We start from the raw sequence: 19,712 nt of genomic DNA, 5'->3' as shown, positions 1-19,712 counted from the left end.
GCCAATCCTTTGATCATCTCTTAATGACTTTCATGGGAGACATTTCTCACTATGACGAAGATGTGAGACTTTTTGATTATGCAAAAAGGAAAATGGAAGTTTAGCCGAGGATTTTAACTTTCTCCGATTTTGCCCCGGTTTCAAGTTGCCAATTAAATCTCTCCTGCTGACACAGCCGAGGAGAGTAGAGTAGAGATGATTGAGCTTAGAGGCAGACAAAGAATGTAGGCCTGACCTCTGACCTGCTCTGATTGTCTGCTGTTTTATCTCTGTACAGTTAAGCAGCTTTTTTATGCTGTTCCCTTATTTATTAAGTCCAAAGGACATTCTGCCAGAGGAGGAAAAAACATCTTTTTTTTAAGCATATGAGCTCCGCATTCAGTTCACCTATATTTTTTAAAGCCTATTTTGCAGCTAACGATTATTTTCATTATCGGTTAATCTGCCAATTATTTCGTTTTAGTATTTAGTTAATCTCGATAAATTGTTTGGTCTTAAAACATCAGAAAATAATGAAAAATGTCCATCACAATTTCCTTGAACCCAATGGAATGTCATCAAATGTCTTGTTTTATCCAACCAACAGGTAAAAAAACAAAGATATTTAATTTATCATAATGCAAGACAAGAAAAAGCAGCAAATTCTCAAATTTTTCATCATTTTATGATTGTTTTTTAACAGAATAGTTGCCAAGCAGTTTTCCTGTGTAGTGGACTAATCATTTTGTATGCCTCCGTGCCGGCAACAGCCGTGGCTGGAGACATTATGTTTTCGTTGTTGTCAGTCCATCCGTCCTTCCGTACCTCCATTCGTCCCATTCTTGTGAAAGTGATATCTTAGGAACGCCTGGAGGGAATTTCTTTAAATTTGGCACAAACGTCCACTTGGAATCAAGCATGAACTGATTATATTTTAGTGGTCAAAGGTCAAGGTCACTGTGACCTCACATCCGTCCAATTTTTGTGATATTTCAGGAGCGCCTTGAGCAAATTTCTTCAAAGTTGGCGCAAACGTCCACTTGAACTCAAGGATGAACTGATTCGAAATTAGAGCTCAAAGGTCAAAGGTCACTGTGACCTCACGTCATTCCCATTCTTGTGAAGGCCATTTTTTCAAATTTGATAAGGTCACTGTGACCCTACAAAACAAGTTTTGGGCCATAACTCAAGAATTCATGTGCAAATCATGACAATTTCACACAAATGTCTAACAGGATTAAATGATGAAGTGATGACATTTTGGACAGACATGGAAGTAAACTGTATCTTGAATGGTTGGCGGAGGCCAATAACCGTGAGGCGGTAGTTGTAGTTTTCACCTTGGTAGAATTGTCAAGGGATGTGAATGAAAAAGCTTTATTGCGAGTACTCAAGCTGCTGCTCGAATATGTTGAAGCTGCCGTGTTTTGATCCAGATTAGCTGACTGAATTATGCATTAGCTTTTCCCAGGCAGCCTTTTGCAAATATTTATACATACACTCTGCAGTGTGCTTAGATTTTATATGTGATTATACGGTGTAAATATTTCATTTACTTTTCTTCAGTCATTATTCACTGGCAAGTGTCGCAGATGGACCCCGTATATTACACCACTGTATGTCTTCATAAACAACCTTAACAATGCAACGCATAGGAACTAAAGTCACATCTCTCACATTCATGAGACAAAGTCACTGACACGGTAAACTGGATAAATAAGCCAGCACAGACAATAAGTGACACTTGCCCTAGAAATGCTGATACTAATAATTTAAAAAAATATTTATTTCTAGGATTGGGATAGGTGAATGGGCTATACTGTATTACAACCATTTTGACCTCTACGATCATGGTTTTCATGTCTATCATGCTGCAGCAGGCAGAAGTGAATGGAGGGAAATGGGCTGCAAGGTGCTTTACAGGAATGTGAGGTATTTCTTACGGTGCAGTGGAGCCACACAGCGAGGCAGGTTGGACACAGGTTGCAGCACATGGGGAATCGGTGATCGACCGCAGAGCTAATCTTTGTGCATTTTATTCTTGTAAGCTTGGAGCTTTTAATAACGCTTCGATATAGCATTTAAACATCAATAAACCACAACAAAATGATATCGATGAAAAGACTTGGAGCTCTTACAATGCCACCAGATCACATTTGAATTTCTACTGTTTTATTGACACAGAAGGAGATTGCTTTATAGAACAGGGTGAGGGCACTGTTTTTTCTGCTAAAATGGATTTGAAGCTTTTGAGAGTTCCTCACAATGGCAGATGGTGTAAGGATTGGAAAACAGATGGAAAAAACACACAGTAAAGTGAATGAGAAAACCAAGTGTCACCAGGGAGCGGGGAGGGCATACAAGGCTCCAAAGGCCTTTTTGTGACTGTAAGTAAGAGGGGTCTTAATTTTAAGATACTTCTACGAAACTCTAAAAGAAATTCTGCATTCATTCTGCCGAGGTGTCGCATTTGACGGTATGTTTACGTACATATAAAAATGCTACAGTACCTACTCAGAAGCTTTAAGAAGCTGCTTCCTGTGTGTGTGGTTTTGTACAGTATGCATGTGTACGTGGGTGGGACACAAATTGCACATTGAATTGCTAATTGCAAAATGCATTGTCATATGAATAAAGAGACCAAAAAATTCAAATGGCATTGCATTTTGCAATTGACAATTCAATATGCAAAGGTGTACATTTGATGGTACGTTTACATACATATGAAAATGCTCCCTACACAATAGCTTTAAGTAGCTGCTTCCTGTGTGTGTGGTTTTGTATATGTGTGTGTGTAAGTGGGTAGGACATGTGTCAGCACCCTTCCACACCGATCTGAGTTGAGGCGTAGCAGCAAAGCGGCTGATCGACTAATGAACTTCTCGCTCTCGTTAGCATCGGGAACCAGTGTTGTATCATGTAAAGTGAGCCACACTCGATCGCTGCTTCTTTTTTTTTAACATATGAAGGAATTTGCTGTAGAGTTAAGTTTCCCAAACCCATCCTCACTTTCCCAGTATGATTACAGGAAACAGTTGGTGAACACAATAAAAAGGATGATAAGCTGGAGTCACGAAAGCCTCAGGAAGTCAAAGTCAAAGTAGAATTTGGATGAAATATTGGCCGGGAAGGAGATAAGTGCTCCTCTGTTTTCTCAGCCGATGCCATTTATCATTTATTGTTTTGCTCTCTGAGATGACGATTTCTTAAACTGACATACTCCTCATGTTTTGGCAGATGTTTAATCATTTAATTAGAGTTTGTTTGTATAGGTAGCAGCAGATTACACGCATACACACACTCATACTACAGCAGGACTCTGCAAACAGAAAGGAAATGACCCCCTGTGTTATGACTGTAACATCTGGTGCAGATGAGAGCCCAGAGCATACGTGGTCCTATGGTTTGGGGGGTGGAGGGTAAAAGTACACGGCATAACTCACTGTTAATCTATGTGACCTACTCGTGCTTTGTTACATCACAGCATCAAACAGGATGATGGAGAGAAACATGCAGATGTACAGTTTTTTAGAAGCTTCCGAAGGCAGGATTTTGTAGGATCAGTTGAACAGATGAACGCATCATTTTCCTGAAATCGGAAGCTTTGGATTTATTTCTTTACGCCCAGATGAGTTTCTGGTGTAAAGCACGATCGCTTCTCTGCCCACAGGAAGTAATGAATTCAAATTTGGGGGGGGAAATACAAGCTATCTCCTAAAAAGCATGCAAGCAAGTCCCATGTCTGAAATTTTGCCTTGCCAACATCTTTTTCCGTTTACTTTGAAGCAAAGCATCACAAACATGAGCATGCTACACGCAGTGTGCTTACCAGTGTAAGGCTCAAGACTTCAGCTTTCACCTGGAGCAGGCAATTTTCTTGAGGCTGCAGTCAGTCAGTTTCCATGAACACAACTTCCGAAAAGCACCGTCCTGAAAAAATGGCATTAACCCTCAAGGTAAAATGGACCCAGTGGTGCTGTTGGGCAGGTTATAGTGCCTATTAGAGCGGAGCAATGCCAGCGTAATAAAGTTCAAACCTACCTGGCATTAATCTGCTGCTCTGTCCCCAACCAATTAACTTGGAAGTGCTCCGGTAATTGGCAGTTTTACAGCACCTTCCTCTTGGAGAGCAAAGAAAAGAGCATGACTCTTCCCCCAATATACCATTAACCTGCCAAATGAAAATAAATACCAGTTTGGACCTGAAATTCAGCAGATATCTGGCTTTTTTTTTTTTATAACAAATGAAGCCAAAGTAACCATGGTTATTCTGATTTATTCTGGCTCATATAGAGCCCAGATTAGCTTTTCAGGAATGATGCTAAGGCGTTTCCGTATCCCATTTAGTGCATCAACTCTTTTTTGACAAAGGCAAAAAACACTTCAAGCGAACATAAAAAAAAAAATTACGCAATTGAACATTTTTTATCCAAATGAAATGAAATCCAATGAAATTTTTGCATCCAAAATGTTGTACTACCCTGCAAAAAACTCATATTTGTCAAACCATAATTCTGACAGTACATTAAATGTTAAGCAGCGAATAAAGAGTAAATGAAAAAAACAAACTCCAGTATGCAAGGAGGAGCAGAAACAAGAAAAGACAGAAAGAGAAAGAAAGAGAGGGGTGGGGGAGGTTTAGAGAATGAAAGGAGACGAAGCAGAGATTAAGTTTTGGACTGCTTAACATTAGGATCCATTCATCCATCCATTGGATATTAAAGCGTATTGACATGCAGTCACAGTGAGTTTCCATGCCACAGTGACTGGGTGCCTCAGCCTCAAAGAGCAGAATCAGGGAGCAATGTCAGGACAAGTCTTGCTTGGGTGCCAAGGGGATTGCCTTTGTTTCATTCTGTCTCGGCATGTCAGGAAATGTCACCCTAAAAAGGATCCAATCTCGTCGCTGTTCTGCTGCAGTCCCCTATACTATTGGCACATCAGGCTGCAGCAGTGCAGTATTGGTGGTGTGATTTTCTAATCTTTGCCTCATCAAGCTCAACCTAAATAGAATAAAAAACGACATTGTTTAGATGTTAAAGCCCAGCGGTTGACTCCCAATCAGACGGTTTTGTAATGAATTTTCACTTCTTCCGCTTTGAAGATGCATAACTTCCTGCCGGGTGCTGATGACACCATCGCAGCGATATCGCCGTCCAATCAGGGGTCGGTATGAGCCTCTGTGGACTGACAGCAGGAGCGATGTCATGTGGTGTACAGCACAGGGATTACAGCCTGTAATCTGCCTGTCATGAAAACCCAACTAGAGGAAAAAAAAAGAGAGATCATGATCATGGAATAACAAATGTCGGTTGCAGGAAAAAGGATGAGAAAAGATTGATTATGGACCACACGGCATCTCTTCTTTAGCCGTATGGAGAATTGCAAAAAACCTGACGTGTGAGGCTGAAGCAAAGGCTGTCAAGTGAGTTTTTACAGTACATAGGCTACTGTATGTACAGTATGTGAGCGTGTGTGCAGGTTTGCATGCTTTATTTTTGTAAGTACATCTGAGTCTGTGTTACTGTCAGCGGGCACACAAACACTCAACACCGCAGAATAAGCAAGGGATGTGGTTATGGATTGTTCTGAAGGTTTCTATTTGCAGGGGTGTGTTTATCCTCTGTGACCGTAGGAGAATGCTCTGGCTTCCACATGTGACCACAGAGACCAAAACACACGCTGACCTGGGCAGCTGAGAGGCAAAAGGAATAAAAGTCAACTTTTTGTAGCCGGCCTAAACATTATATACAGTCAGTGTATCAACATACATGCTAAAAATTAAAATTATGGATGATAATTCAATTTTACGTCTCTCTTCAAAAGGTATTTGTTTAGTCGGGTCTAATTTTCTTTATGTAGGTATACTGATGTTTTGTGTTTCCCATCTCAGTTTAGCGTGTTAGAATGCTAACATTTGATAATTAGCAGTAAACACAGCTGAGGCTCATGGGAATGTCTTTAGTTTTGCAGGTATTTGGCATAGACTGTATATAAGAAGTGGACGTAGTCACTGTGACCCACTGGTTTGTGGACTGCCGTTTTGAAGCCGTAAGTTTGGCATTTTGACCGTCGCCGTCTTTGTTTTTGGACGTCTTTTTTGCAACCAGAAGCATACTTGCCAACCCTCCCGATTTTCACGGGAGATTCACGTTTTTTTATTGCCCTCTCCCGGTTTCCTCCCGGTGTCATAATTCTCCCGCATTTCTCCCGGTTTATGACAAATTTTCACATTTCTTTTTTTCTCTTTCCCTTATCTCAACCTGTTTCCGGCACTGTATCGTGTGTATAAGCCCCACCCGGACGACAATACAGCTACACCTAATGTTGTTTACTGGAAGAAGAGAGGTGCTCGCGACACAACTCGGTTTGAGCTGCGTTCTTTGCACATCACAACGCACAGTATCAGAAGTTGGGCTTTGCTCGATGCAGAGAAAAGCCGTCGTGGCGTGGTGCAAAACCATTGGAAAAAATGTGTTTCAGAGCACAGTGGTGCCGTTGTCGTGTTGTGTCTGAAAGTGCCTTCAGTGAGTGAGAGACGGAGAGAGAAATGGAGAGTACTAACAGAAAGAGTACTCAAGCAGGCGCTAGAGCTGGCGTTGATGACGCGTAACCCAGTCTCCTTCAATAGGCCTTGTAAAACGTGTGTGGCGCGTTCAGTTCGGCTCTTTTCTGTCAGTGCAGGTGTGTGTGTCTGTGTCTGTCTCTCCCCGCGGAGCAGCTGCTGCGGGGAGCGGGGGGGGGGGGGGTTATTCGGCGATGATTCGAATAATAATCGACTAATTCCCAGTGATTTTCGAATAGCATTTTTGCTTGGAATGCACATCCCTAGATCAAAGCGGTTGATCAACCGACGAACACAGTTTAAGTGGCTAAAATGAATGAGATTAGCAACCTTAGCTTTTGGTTTGGTTTTGTCTACCTTGAGAATAAAGTGATCCAGTATGAAACTCTGAATCTAAATTCACAGTGTTGAATCCATTGTAGAAGAGAGAAATACAAACATCCACACCCCCCCCCAGTCACCTCAGTAGATCAGTATGTAATGAACAAGCCATGATGTGTTTGACAGCTTTGTTGAATGGAACCACGTGCTCAGCTCATGCTCTTGCGGTGGACTACTACTCCCATCTCTAGCTGAGTAATCAAGCTTTTTATTTGTCCACACACACCCGCCTTTCACTGGGAGCCACAAGTTCACTCCTGTTCTGACTGTAGGCATTGCTGCACAGCTTCCTGGGAAATGTAGGAAACCACTATCTAAATAGACAAAGCATGAGAGGCGATACACAAGAAAAGAGAATGATATAATTGAGTGCAAAAAAAGGCACCTAACTGATTGTATTTGACAAATGAGAGAATCCAAAGGGGGATTTTTAAAGGATTGTAGTGCAACGGTGATTCCGTGTGGGTGTGTGTGGACATTTGGAAGCACAACCTGTATCAAGAAGTCGTCCAGCTGCCGGTGTTGAATGTCTTTCAGCTCGTTCGACTCGGCTTTGGCTAGAAGTTTTAATATCGGCTCCAGCACCACATACGATGGAGGAGATTATTGTTCGGCTGATGGCTTTATGGAAATGGAGGGGAGAGCCTGTAATTTCACTCACAGCAATGAATGACAAGAATGATTCACAGCTGAGATCGACAGGAGCTCCTCGTCGGTGGTCGCTCATTACGTCTCACCAGAGCTCTATGCAGATGTCCTATTATCCGGTAATAGTCCCTCCACTCCTGCTCAATGACTTCCCCTTGGCCTGAGCTATAACCCGACTAATGTTTTCTCTAACTGAGCTGCAGCACAGACACGTTATTTCACACTAGATGTCATTTGAGTAAAGTGAACGGGGGAAGACCGAGTGTGTAGACGGATAATAGAGAGAAGCAGACGTGCTATAAAACTACCAATCAAGACTTCTAGTCACCTCAAGAGGACCTTACTAGAGGTAGACCATTATCCCTTTTGCCTTTTTTTTAATTTTACAAGATTACATTTCATGACAACGGTTAGAATTTACCACCACCCAATACTCATTTTACTGAGTAGAGTATGCGCGCATCATAATGTAAATCAATGACACCTCCCGTGTTGAAATCGGCAGGACGAGAACTAGTTAACGTTAGCTGTTTGCAGCCGGTAAGCAGCACAGTCCTGCACGGAATTAACCGCATTAACGTTAACTAGCCCTCGCCAATTTCAACACGGATTTGTTGTTCAAAATGTAGTAACATCAGGGAAGGTCTTGGGCCTCGCTGTCTCACAGCGGGACTAAAGCCATCGTCCACACTGGGAACGTCAGGAGCGCGTGGCGGCTGCGTTACCTGTTGTTTTTTTTATTTCGGCGTCCGTGTTAACAGGCTCAGCCGCTATTCAGCTGCGTCCCTTCTAGAGAAATCGAGGTCTCGCCTATGTTTGACGCGAGCCGCGCGTGGGTTCACAGCAGTGAAGGTGATCTATTGACTGTGTATTAACATCATATCAGCAACATTACGACAGTTTCGATGTCTCTATCTGTAAAAAAAAAATGTTACGGAGATGAAAAAAGTAAAGACTTATTTTTAAATCAACACTTCCTGCTTTCATTTCAAAATAAAAGCCCTCAAGCATTTTTTTCTGTCTGAGACATGCAGCTTTGACCTCAGTATTTTAGCATGTTATCATGTATCTAAAGCATCAAGTGCATGTTCAAGACTCTTTAACAGGGTTCTCGTTTTAAAACGAGTCAGCTGGAAACATAAAAAATCAGCTGGAGACAGTGTTTCCAACCAAATCATAAAGCTAATGTTAGCTTCATTAGCTAGCTAGGCACAGCTGATACAATCTTCCAGCTTCAGTTGGTACAAAATCTATAGTCGTGGGCTAGAAACGTGCCTGCTTCTGTGTCTAGAATCCGTCTAAAGTCAATGACCCATTGTTTAAAAAATTACCATAAATTTCAAGTGGTCAATGTGCCACCATTATCATTGTAAGCTGCATTCTGCACCGAGTGAGAACGGAGAGAACGGGTCCATTAACTTTGTGATAGTCATCAAAAGGGCCTTTTTTTTGTGGGGGTGAACTTGTGCTGGTGAATTCTACAGCCTCAGCACTTAATACAATGAGGTGAGGAGCTATTCAGCGCAGGATAAAGTGCTATTGTTACTATGTGGGCACCAGTAAGAAGCAGGAAGGTGCTGAGGTTTTGAGTTCGTGCTTCACCTGACCAGCTCAGCAGCTTTAAAATGCATAACCCCCACTGGAAAAGAAATGATTATTGTTTTGTGTTGACACTTCATATTAAAAGGTGTCACTGCAAACTGCCTCATGTGCACTGGTGCGCTCACTGGCTCTCACAGAGACGGAGAGATGTCTCGTTTATATTTCCACTGGAGCGGTTAAGCAGGAAAACCCCTTTCGCTCTCCAAAATCCTTCATTTACCCATAAACCCATTAACCAGCAAACAACAGGATGAGTGGAGGCTTTGGCTCACTATTCTGCGGCTTCCCCTCTGTTTGTGTAGCTCTGTTGTTCGATCTATCAGGCTCTCTGTCTGTTAGTAGGTGGCCCGCTACACTCAGACCACTTATTATATGTGAAGTCTGTTTAAAAAGAGCACACTCATCAGCGAGTAATAGCATCCCTTTCTGTTCTGTCTGTCTCTGTTCATTGAAGGCATATGTGTGTGTCTGAGTATAAGAACAGAGCCTTACCTATGAGGATCCTAGCGCCATCTTGTGGTGTTGAAGTTGCACTAATTCCCTTCTAAGATTTTACTCAATCATTTGCTCTACAGAGGCTCCAGTGGCGCAATCGGTCAGCGCGCGGTACTTATAAGACAGTAACCTGCAGAGTGATGCCGAGGTTGTGAGTTCGAGCCTCACCTGGAGCAGAGAAGTTTTAACCTGAGCTGTCAATCACAGGAGTTGCACTGATAATGACACTTGAATGAATCACTCAGAGCAGACAGAACTTGTCATTGTTGTGAGGGAGACCAAACAGATGTCAGTGTGGTGCTTGTTACACACGTTGATTCCACATGGATTGATGTTAGATTAAGGTTTATATTTAGCTAAATTCCCACATTCCACGTTTCAAATAAGACCATCCGTGTGAAGACAGCATCTGGCTTTGTGTACTGCATAAATAACAAGCTGTTGTTCTACATATTAAAGCCATATTATTCCTATTGAGTCACAGCTCATTTGGCTTAGCCCACATCTAGTGTATCCATTAGCTCGCGCTGTCAACCACCAGCTGTGGATATATAGCAGCTCATCTTGATGTGCCAGACGTAGCTGCTTCATTCCTGTTGTCATGTCAGAGCGTCAGTTAGTTAGTTTGACCAGTCAGGTGTAAATAAAGATATATATGTCATATATATGGCAACCATTTCTTTTAATTTTGCTTAATGAAGGTTGACACAAACATGTTAATAGATATTTTTGACAGTTAGCCTACCTCTAGTCTCGTAAGGCAAGAGCCTGGAAGATGTTCAAACTGTTCAAATGTCAAATAAAAACCCACAAATTGGCATCGTCAAGGTAACATGATATGTCACCCCATTCATATTTATACCATTTCAAGCCCTTGCAGCCTATCACACTCAACCATTCACCAGGTGACGTCAGTCAAGTCCCTGAGGGTTCAGGGTTAAAGGCTTTAGGGGGGACATTGGGACTGGACCCTGCACACCATCGTCAGCTTCTTTTAAGAGGAAATGCTGCAGTCATGAACATGGATGTGAGCGAGTAATGGCATCACTTTCTGTTCTGCTCTGTTTCTGTTCATTTAGGGAATATTTAGGCAGTATAGGAAGAAAGCCTTATCTATGATGTGACGACCCCTCCACTCCACTAGGTGTCCTGTGTCTTTTTGCTGGTTCTCCTTTGTTTTGCAGGAGAGGGTCGTCAGGTTGATGAGCCACACCCGGGCTTGGTGTGGTTGGGATAAAAGCTCTCTACCTTTCAACAGATGTCTCTCTCTCTTCCTTGGCTGGCACACCTGTTTTGGTTTTGTTTGCAGCAGACATTTTCACACACCCACACATGCCTACATTACTGATTACTGACTTTCCACGTTTATTTAGTTATTGATTGTTAGTTTGTTAAATAAATGCCTGTTACTATTTTTAAACTCGTCTGGTCTCCCATTTTTGTTGCAACCTTTGAGCCGGGTTGTAACAATGAGAATCCTCGTGCCATGTTGTGGTGTTGAAGATGCACTAATGCCCTTCCAAAATACTACTAAATTGTCTACACTTCAGAGGCTCCAGTGGCGCAATCGGTCAGCGCGCGGTACTTATAAGACAGTAACCTGCAGAGTGATGCGGAGGTTGTGAGTTCAAGCCTCACCTGGAGCAGTTAAATTTTAACATGGGCTGTCAATCACAGGAGAGATGCTGATATTCTACATGAATCAGAGCAGGCAGACTTTGGGCTTTTGTCATTTCTCTATTTTTTTTTGTGTCTCCTCACTCCTTGATCCTCCGTCTTGTGACCCGGAAAGCCATCTCAGCGCTCCATCTTGAAGGACGTCCCAATTTCTAAAATGAATCTCGACGAGCGAGGATCAAGAAGGGAGTCTTTTGGTGCCTGTGACATATAAAAGAGGCGTGACACACAGCTGGAATAGCCTCAAACCATGGCAGGACTCTGTGCACGATAAAGTGCTAATGTTACTATGTGGCACCAGTAAGAAGCAGGAAGGTGCTGAGGTTTTGACTTCGTTCTTCACCTGACCAGCTCAGCAGCTTTAAAAATGCATAACCCCCACTGGAAAAGAAATGATTATTGTTTGTGTTGGCACTTCATATTAAAAGGTGTCACTGCAAACTGCCTCATGTGCACTGGTGCGCTCACTGGCTCTCACAGAGACGGAGAGATGTCTCGTTTATATTTCCACTGGAGCGGTTAAGCAGGAAAACCCCTTTCGCTCTCCAAAATCCTTCTTTTTACCCATAAACCCATTAACCAGCAAACAACAGGATGAGTGGAGGCTTTGGCTCACTATTCTGCGGTTTTCCCTCTGTTTGTGTAGCTCTGTTGTGCGATCTATCTCACTCAGACCACTTATTATATGTAAAGTCTGTTTAACAAGCATGTGAGCACACTCATCAGTGAGTAATAGCATCCCTTTCTGTTCTGTCTGCCTCTGTTCATTGAGGGCAGTATACAGTATGTGTTTGTCTGAGTGCAAGAAGAAAGCCTTACCTATGAGAATGCACACTGATCCATTGTCTTTTCTGCGGAGGCTCCAGTGGCGCAATCGGTCAGCGCGCGGTACTTATAAGACAGTAACCTGCAGAGTGATGCCGAGGTTGTGAGTTCGAGCCTCACCTAGAGCAGCGAAGTTTTAACCTGGTGGTTGAGGTAAAGTCTTCGTCTAAAGACACTGATCACTGGCGTCAGATGCCTTAATAAAGAAAAAGGTGTGCATGTGGTTGACAAAAGCTGCGATCAACAGCTCACTCGGATCATGTGGTTATCACATGTGGTGCTGAATCCCATTACTTACAGTGATTTGATAATTTGACAAAAAAAACACAACATGTTCCTGCTGCATGTGTTGACTTCTATTTGAAGGTATTTTGATTTTCAGTTGGAAGTCTCACATGGAAATCTCTCCAGATGTTGAACTGACAAGATACAAGTTTGTCCCTACTCTGATGCATGATGCTTCTGTCATGTTAATCAATGGCCAGTGATACTGGAGTCAATATGTGGAGTTAATCAAGATAGTGAGACTCTACTGATGAGCTCCAGTGGCGCAATCGGTCAGCGCGCGGTACTTATAAGACAGTAGCCTGCAGAGCGATGCCGAGGTTGTGAGTTTGAGCCTCACCTGGAGCAGAGAAGTTTTAGACAGAGTAACTCCCTTTGCCGCAGGCTTTGTAACTTTGCAGAACTTTTACATGCACAAAAAATTATATAAGACACTAAAGGAAAGGGGAAAATGCAAAAATAGGTCCTCTTTAATATGAATCCACTAAGCACCACACTGTCATCTGTTTGGTCTCCCTCAACAATGACATGTTCCGTCTGCTCAGAGAGTGATTCATTCACACAGATGATCAGCATGTCAGAGTATCTCCTGTGATTGACAGCTCAGGTTAACACTTCTCTGCTCCAGGTGAGGCTCGAACTCACAACCTCAGCATCACTCTGCAGGTTGCTGCCTTATAAGTACCGCGCGCTGACCGATTGCGCCACTGGAGCCTCTGCAGACAGAACTTGTCATTGTCATCAAATCTCAGTTTGGTGCTCATTACACACAATTCCACCCTGCATTGATATTAAATTAAGGTTTATATCTAGCTAAATTTCAAATTATCGACTTTTTCCAATCAAGGCATCTTTGTTAAGACACAACACCTGGCTGTGTTCACTGAACAAATAAGCTGTTGTTCAAAACATTATTGCTGCCTTGTGATGCAGGGTTATTTAGAGAAGATCCCGAGGACGGCTGGCAGACTAGTAGCTTTAAATATTTGGATGAAGCAGTTTGTTTATTCAGGCATTTTGCCTCCACACTGGATCTGTCTGAGCCCCACACCATGGGGACACGTGGATTACTGTCGCACTGTAATTACTCAACAAAGCTGGTCAGTTTTTGGCTTTTGAAGGCTGGAATACTTTTGCCCGTCATGATGTGTCTGCGATTTTGACTTGTTGTCCTACAAACCCACTTCCTGTGTGTGTGTGTTGTCCAGCTGGCAGGCGTAGGGGGAGCTAGCGAGCATGGATGAGCCAGGCAGGAGGAACAGCAGCCTGCAGAGGAAAAAGCCGCCATGGCTCAAACTGGACATCCCCACCATCCAGCTGACGCTGGACGACACGCCGCCCGCGCTCACCCAGGTAAAAAAAACAACAGAAGAGTCAAATACAAGTCAGAATAGTAAATCTGTATTCAGAGTATTTTTGTGTGCATGCATGAAAGTTAATTCTTAATGTTTGAAAAAAAGCTTTTACTTGTTTATTTCTCAGACTTTTCAGAATTCACATAACAAGGCATCATCTCTCTCTGTGTGTGTGTGTGTGTGTGTGTGTGTGTGCGCTGCAGCAGCCGGTAAAGCGCCTGCGCAGTGTCAGCATGCCAGGTGAAAACCCCCAGACCTGCATCGCTGCCTTGGAAACTTCCAACAACTACCTCAGACCTCCTCCTCTGGAGAGATTGCCCTCCTTCACACAGTCCATTAAAAGGTTAGACACACACACTAACAGCCACACACACACATTCATTAGAGGCTCTTTTCTTTCCTCTCTGCTGATTTCTTCCAGCTGCTAATTTCCTGCGACCTGAGTCTGTTGTATACTTTCTAATCCTAATAATTCTTCTCCACTAATAAATCTTTTCAGAAACTAATTTAAACTGCCGCCTCCTTTCTGATTTAACACAAATTAATCTTGCTCTCTTTTCTTCTCTCTTGTCCTCCCTTTTTTCTTTGATTTTTTGCCTTCTTCTTCCTTCATACTTTGGCTTTCCCCCACTGCCTCCCTGTCCTCTTCTCTACACGCTGCGATGTGCGTTAAATGAGAAAAGGGTGCGCTTCGAGCGGGTCAACACAGTTCCTCCAAAGGGCCCGAGGGAGCCCAGGAGGGTGACAAGCGTCCGAAGGCGCTCCTGCATCCCCAAAATACTGACCCGACGGCGTTCATCTATACCCAAACAGATCATCAGGTACAAAGAGAGGTGGAGCAGGGAGGGAGGGAGCTGATAACAGCAGTTTGAAGTTGGTACGGAAGTTTCTATTTGAAACAGTATGGTGGACCGCAATATTGACCACATGGTTTGAGGCAGACCAAGTCGTGGGCCCATACTAGCACTTTAATTTAAATTCTAGTGACGAGTCAAATGTGTACAAAGATATAAAATATGTGAGGTTTATTTTTGGGACAGAATCTTAAAATTTGAAACAGAAACATCAATTTGTTTAATATTTATATATTTAATAAATGCAAAAATAAATAAATACATTTCAAAGATAAAATAAAGCTATAAATAATGCTTTAAAGCTGCATTCACTTATTTTTTGTATAATATAAATATAAAACATAAATTAACGTTTCTGTTTTAAATTGCTTCTTTATTTATTTGCTTTTGTAGTACTTCCCCTATATATACATATGTAAATACATACAATTAAACTATGAATAAATGCATTTAAAAATTAAATTAAAATAAATAAGAATAAATGCCAAAATAAATAAATAAATGTCAAAGTTAATATAAATGAATAAATAAAGGGGAAAATTAAATAAAAGAGTAGATATATAGGGGAAGTAATTCAAAGGTAAATAAATAAAGAAGCAAATTAAAACATAAATATCAATTTATGTCACATTTGATCAATTAATTAATGCCTACATTTATTTTTAATTAATTATTTTTGGTACATTTAATGGTGTATGTACTGTATATGTATTCATCTAGCAATTTACTTATATCTTTATTTGTTTATATTTTATTTTGGCAGGTCCTGTCCTCCATACTCTACATATGTTGTCAGATATTTTTAGAACAAATAAAATAGAGCTTCACTGCAGAAAATAACAATGTTGAAAATGATATACAAGGCAGGTTGAGGAAAAATGAATACATCAAAAAAACATACCATTTCTTGCAACACCTTTTCCGCATCCTTGATGTCTGCATTGACTGAGTTTTGCCCCAAAAGTCCCATTAGGCCGCCTTTGTGCCTCAGATGTGACGCTTTGAACAAAAAGTCTATGACACATAAGCTCTCACGCACACACACACACACACACACGGTGTATCAGTGTCGGTCCAGGTGGCACCAGGACCACATGGTTCGAGGCAGACAAAATAACACAATTACTCATACGGACTATCTGTGTGTTTCACACAGCATGTCGGCCACATCAAAGCGTTAACATTGGATGTAAATGTTTGAACTAAAACCTGGAGACACTGCCTTCAAAGGAGAGTCTTAAATGTCTTAACTTTCTCATGCTGAGCCTCGCATGTGTGTGTGTGAGAGAGAAACTGAATTAATGCGTTTGATGTCTATGAGAGAATTAATGGGATTTAGAGAAAGTTGGTGTGTGTGTGTGTGTACAGGAGGTTAGCCGACGTACCTCCTCCTCCTCAAAAGAGCTGTGTACAAATACCGGATAAATCCTTGCTCTTCAAACAAAGTGTACATCGGTGGGTGATTTGCTGCAAACTTCTGGCTTGTGGGGACAACTAGGAGGACACCCTGGTGTTTGTTGCTCTGGTAGACAACAGATAAAAAAAGCTCTTTATGAGTCATTTTCCATGTTAAGGAGCCATTAATTTTGACAGATCAGGTCCACAGTTAATGATTTATTCCAGTCACACTGATGCTTGTAATGATAGGTGTTTAAACGCTCCATTGGGCTTCTTTTAACTGCTGCTGACGTGAATACATAGCTACAAAGCAAGGTGGGGTTCACGGTAAATGTTTGCGGTAATGCTGCTCAAAGTGTACGAGTGTGTATGTGTGTGTGTGTGTCATGTCCAGGCATGTCCCTCCTCTGTCTCTCCTCCCCTCCTAATGTGTATGAAGTCCCATCCTTCCTTCTAATCTCCCATTTCCTGTTGAGTGCTGGTGTGGAACTGGTGTTTAGACACACTCCTGCAAAAACAAGGCCGAGACAGAGAGAGAAGGAGCTCATTGATAGTGATCGTTGGGGCTCTGAACGGGGGGTGGTAGTGGGAGGGGGGGGTTGGATATTCAGCTTGACAAGGACCAGAGCTGCTGTCTTCTTTGCCCAGTAGGTCACATCCTTTTTAACTGGAGGAGGGATACTGGGAGGCCCTCCAGCTACTGACACATTCACACACTCTCTCGCACATACACAAGGCGTATGGGAAACTTGTGCTGTGTGCCGGTGGTTGACACAAGGTCAGAAAATTTAAGCTCCATCAGTGCGCTGAGTGAGAGAGTCCAGCTGGTGGAAGACTGGAAGTCCTCTTTCAGGGATCAGATTCCCGTCTGAACCGAGGAGATCAACGCCAGCTTTCCTCCAGCACTTTGATTAACCTGGAGCTCACTGAGCAGGACGGTGGGGGGGGGGGGGATGTTAACACAGAGTCTGGACATGCAGTGATCATCCTCTCTTTTTTGCGTAACATCGAGTGTTACAAGGTACCGCTCCGGCCTGGATATCGGAGGAAATCCCCTTATGGAACGCGGTGTATATGTGTGATCTGCTGAGGATCAGTTTGCGTTCAGCGGATCAGGGTTTAATACGGGTCCCGGGGGGTAAGTGGGGACAGTTGGACATGTTGGTGATGCTGGTGATGGAGGACGGACAGCTCCACAGTCCCTGCCCCCCTCAGGTATGACCCTGACCCTGACCCCCTCCTGGAGCTCTCTGGACAGGTGAGTGTGCTCAACGGGGGCAAACCAGACCAGAACAAATATGTTGTTGGACTCTTTGGCCAGTGGATGGAAATGTTGAACAAATCCTCCTGTTCATGTGTTTTATTTATTGCAGCAGGATTAAGTTAGTCTTAAAATAGAATATAAGATTTAGCTGAGACTGGTCGCTCATGTTTTAATAGTTGTTGGTCTTAAGTTGTTGGGTTTTTACGGATGTATGATTTATGATTACTGGTAATACTACTGGCCCTCTCTAGTAGCAGTGGGGAAGGTTATCTTCAGATACTTTAAGGTTCCTAATCTTGGGGTTAAATTAGAGGTCGCCAGGCCTTATTGATTTTAAGGGGTGTAAAATGACCTTTAAAAAAATATACAGTTGGTCTACATCTCAGGATTTCATTCATTTCTGTGATTAAAACTAAATGAAAGTTGGATTATTGTTTAAGGTATAAACAGGATAAGGGCACAATGAAGACCTGAACACAAGCTATATTCACAGAGCCTTCCCTTTCTGCTAAACACCCTCGTCCTCCATCAGAAAAATACACAGTTAAAACGACCAAAGAGCTGATAGAACAATGGCCAAGCACCAGGGAGAAGAAAACACTGAATTTATCAAAAAAAGAAGCCTATGAAGTATGTATGTATTTCGTGACAATTTAGATTTTTAATTTGGATAATTATCTTGCCAAAAAATAGACAAATATTCTGACTTTCCTGAGGAGTTTTCTTTTTGTCGGGGTGTGAAACAGCATTTAGATCAGAATGACACAAAAGTTCCCCCATTTAGTCCCAGAAATAATGAAATAATTTTCAGCACTTTCAGAGATCGTCCATACATACCCAGTGATCGGGAACCTGACATTTATGCCCTTACATAAAGAATTGACTTACAAAACAGTAGTGAACTTTGGGAAGAATAAAAAAAAAGTTGAAAACGTCCTTACAGGTTTTTGTTCAGTGTTTAGAAAAAAATTCTCTTTGGTGGATTTATCCAATCATAAAAACTCAATACCCACCATCAAAGTCCATATTTACTTTCTCTATTTGTTCACTGGTAGTATTTGTTTAGTATTAAGTGTTTTGTACCCCTTGGCCTTTTTCTCTCTGATGAAATGGATGCTGTCATAAGCCTATAATTACAGCACAGTAGATTGCTGCTCCGTGTGTACCAGCCTTACCTTCAGGATATGAAAGCTAATTCATGCGGCTTCACATTAGCTTTAATCATTGACGGGTGATGGATTTGTGCTGTCGAAAATATTTTATTTATGGTTCCGTGTGGGCGAATGTGACATGCGTTGCCTGTCGGTGCATGCGCACGCACAGTCAAAACACCCGCTTATCTAAACAAACACAAACAAATGTCATCTGTCTTGAAAGAGTCACAACGTGGGCGAGAGTTTGCATCATGTTTTTCCCGTCAGTAGTGGATGTTATGTTGATTGGAATCTGTATTTAACAAAGATTCTGTGTTCATATTATGACATCCTCTCCTCCCCAGTCTGACTCCCGTCTCTCTCTGCTTTTCCAAACCTGTCTTCTTTCTGCAACATTCCTCTTTGGGAGGACAACAGTCATGGCCGCGTCACCCCCTCCCTGCCCCTGTGCAGCCTTAAAAGGATTCCCCAGCTGGCGTCTTTCTTGATGATGAGGCCTGAGTGTTTATTACTGAGTGTTCTCCTCTCCAAACAGTTTCCCCCAGTGTGGCCTCCCGCCTCCCGGTCGGTTAACATGCAGCCTGGCACGCAGGCACTGTTTCGTGGGAAGAAAAGGGCACCTGGATGCACATTTATTTAGTTCAAATTAGAAACACACAAACAGCCAAGTCAGTCCATGAACTGCAGGACTATCAGGCAACATCTGCTTCTTTACCGCTGACAGAACAGAGGGCAATAGGTCGAGTGAGGATCAAGACAGTATTTTTTTCATTCAGGCTCTCTAAGCTGGGTTGCAAGCGTCCGTGCAATCACATAATGTAGAAAGAGGGAGCTGAATCAGTTAGGATTTCTTTGCCTGATATGTTGTATTGGTTTAATAAGCTGACTGATCATTGTTTTCACTGTGTGCTGTTGATGCTGGCCCCCATTTTAGCTTGATTTTTCATTATCTAATCACTTCCACATCCGCCATCCAGGATAAAGTCTAAGCTGATTTATGCTATTGAAATCAATCTAATTGGGTAAATTTGCCTTCTCTTTATTACATAAACTAGTTGTTCAAACTGGTCAAAGTTTCTGTCTTGTTGCCACTTTAAATCATTTTTTGTATTAAAGGGCCACGTCTTATGGCAGAAATGGAATATAATACTATAGGGATGTCACGATACCAGAAATGTAGTATTTGACACCAATACCAGTGAAATTTGACAATTCTTGATATCAATTTGA

At 42.3% G+C, this 19,712-nt stretch overlaps 1 protein-coding gene and 5 non-coding genes across 18 annotated transcripts in view; 5 read left to right on the top strand and 1 right to left on the bottom strand.

Annotated features, from left to right (window-relative positions):
* Positions 1 to 19,712, top strand: part of rhbdf1b (rhomboid 5 homolog 1b (Drosophila)) — a 46,081-nt gene that overhangs the window by 13,497 nt on the left and 12,872 nt on the right. For 5 of the 13 annotated variants that reach the window (XM_037755465.1, XM_037755459.1, XM_037755462.1 and 2 more), the window contains exons 2-4: positions 13,666 to 13,810; positions 14,016 to 14,155; positions 14,496 to 14,633. In XM_037755465.1, coding sequence (XP_037611393.1) covers positions 13,694 to 13,810; positions 14,016 to 14,155; positions 14,496 to 14,633 — 395 coding nt within the window. In that variant the 5' untranslated portion in view covers positions 13,666 to 13,693. Of the gene's footprint in view, positions 1 to 5,088; positions 5,405 to 13,665; positions 13,811 to 14,015; positions 14,156 to 14,495; positions 14,634 to 15,830; positions 17,323 to 19,712 lie in introns of those variants that run through there. The other 8 variants (XM_037755467.1, XM_037755463.1, XM_037755460.1 and 5 more) reach the window with 6 other exon arrangements.
* On the top strand, positions 9,753 to 9,846 carry trnai-uau. The gene is made up of 2 exons: positions 9,753 to 9,790; positions 9,811 to 9,846. It is a non-coding gene; the product is annotated as a tRNA-Ile (tRNA).
* trnai-uau lies at positions 11,223 to 11,316 on the top strand. Its single transcript has 2 exons — positions 11,223 to 11,260; positions 11,281 to 11,316. It is a non-coding gene; the product is annotated as a tRNA-Ile (tRNA).
* trnai-uau lies at positions 12,207 to 12,300 on the top strand. Its single transcript has 2 exons — positions 12,207 to 12,244; positions 12,265 to 12,300. It is a non-coding gene; the product is annotated as a tRNA-Ile (tRNA).
* trnai-uau lies at positions 12,712 to 12,805 on the top strand. Its single transcript has 2 exons — positions 12,712 to 12,749; positions 12,770 to 12,805. It is a non-coding gene; the product is annotated as a tRNA-Ile (tRNA).
* Positions 13,078 to 13,171, bottom strand: trnai-uau. Its single transcript has 2 exons — positions 13,134 to 13,171; positions 13,078 to 13,113 (listed from the first exon to the last, which is right to left on the bottom strand). It is a non-coding gene; the product is annotated as a tRNA-Ile (tRNA).

The sequence above is a fragment of the Sebastes umbrosus genome, chromosome 20 (genome assembly GCF_015220745.1).
Source record: "Sebastes umbrosus isolate fSebUmb1 chromosome 20, fSebUmb1.pri, whole genome shotgun sequence".
Taxonomy (NCBI): Eukaryota; Metazoa; Chordata; class Actinopteri; order Perciformes; family Sebastidae; genus Sebastes; species Sebastes umbrosus.
The sequence above is the reverse complement of the archived record's forward strand: the minus strand, read 5'-3'. Positions and strand labels throughout refer to the sequence as shown.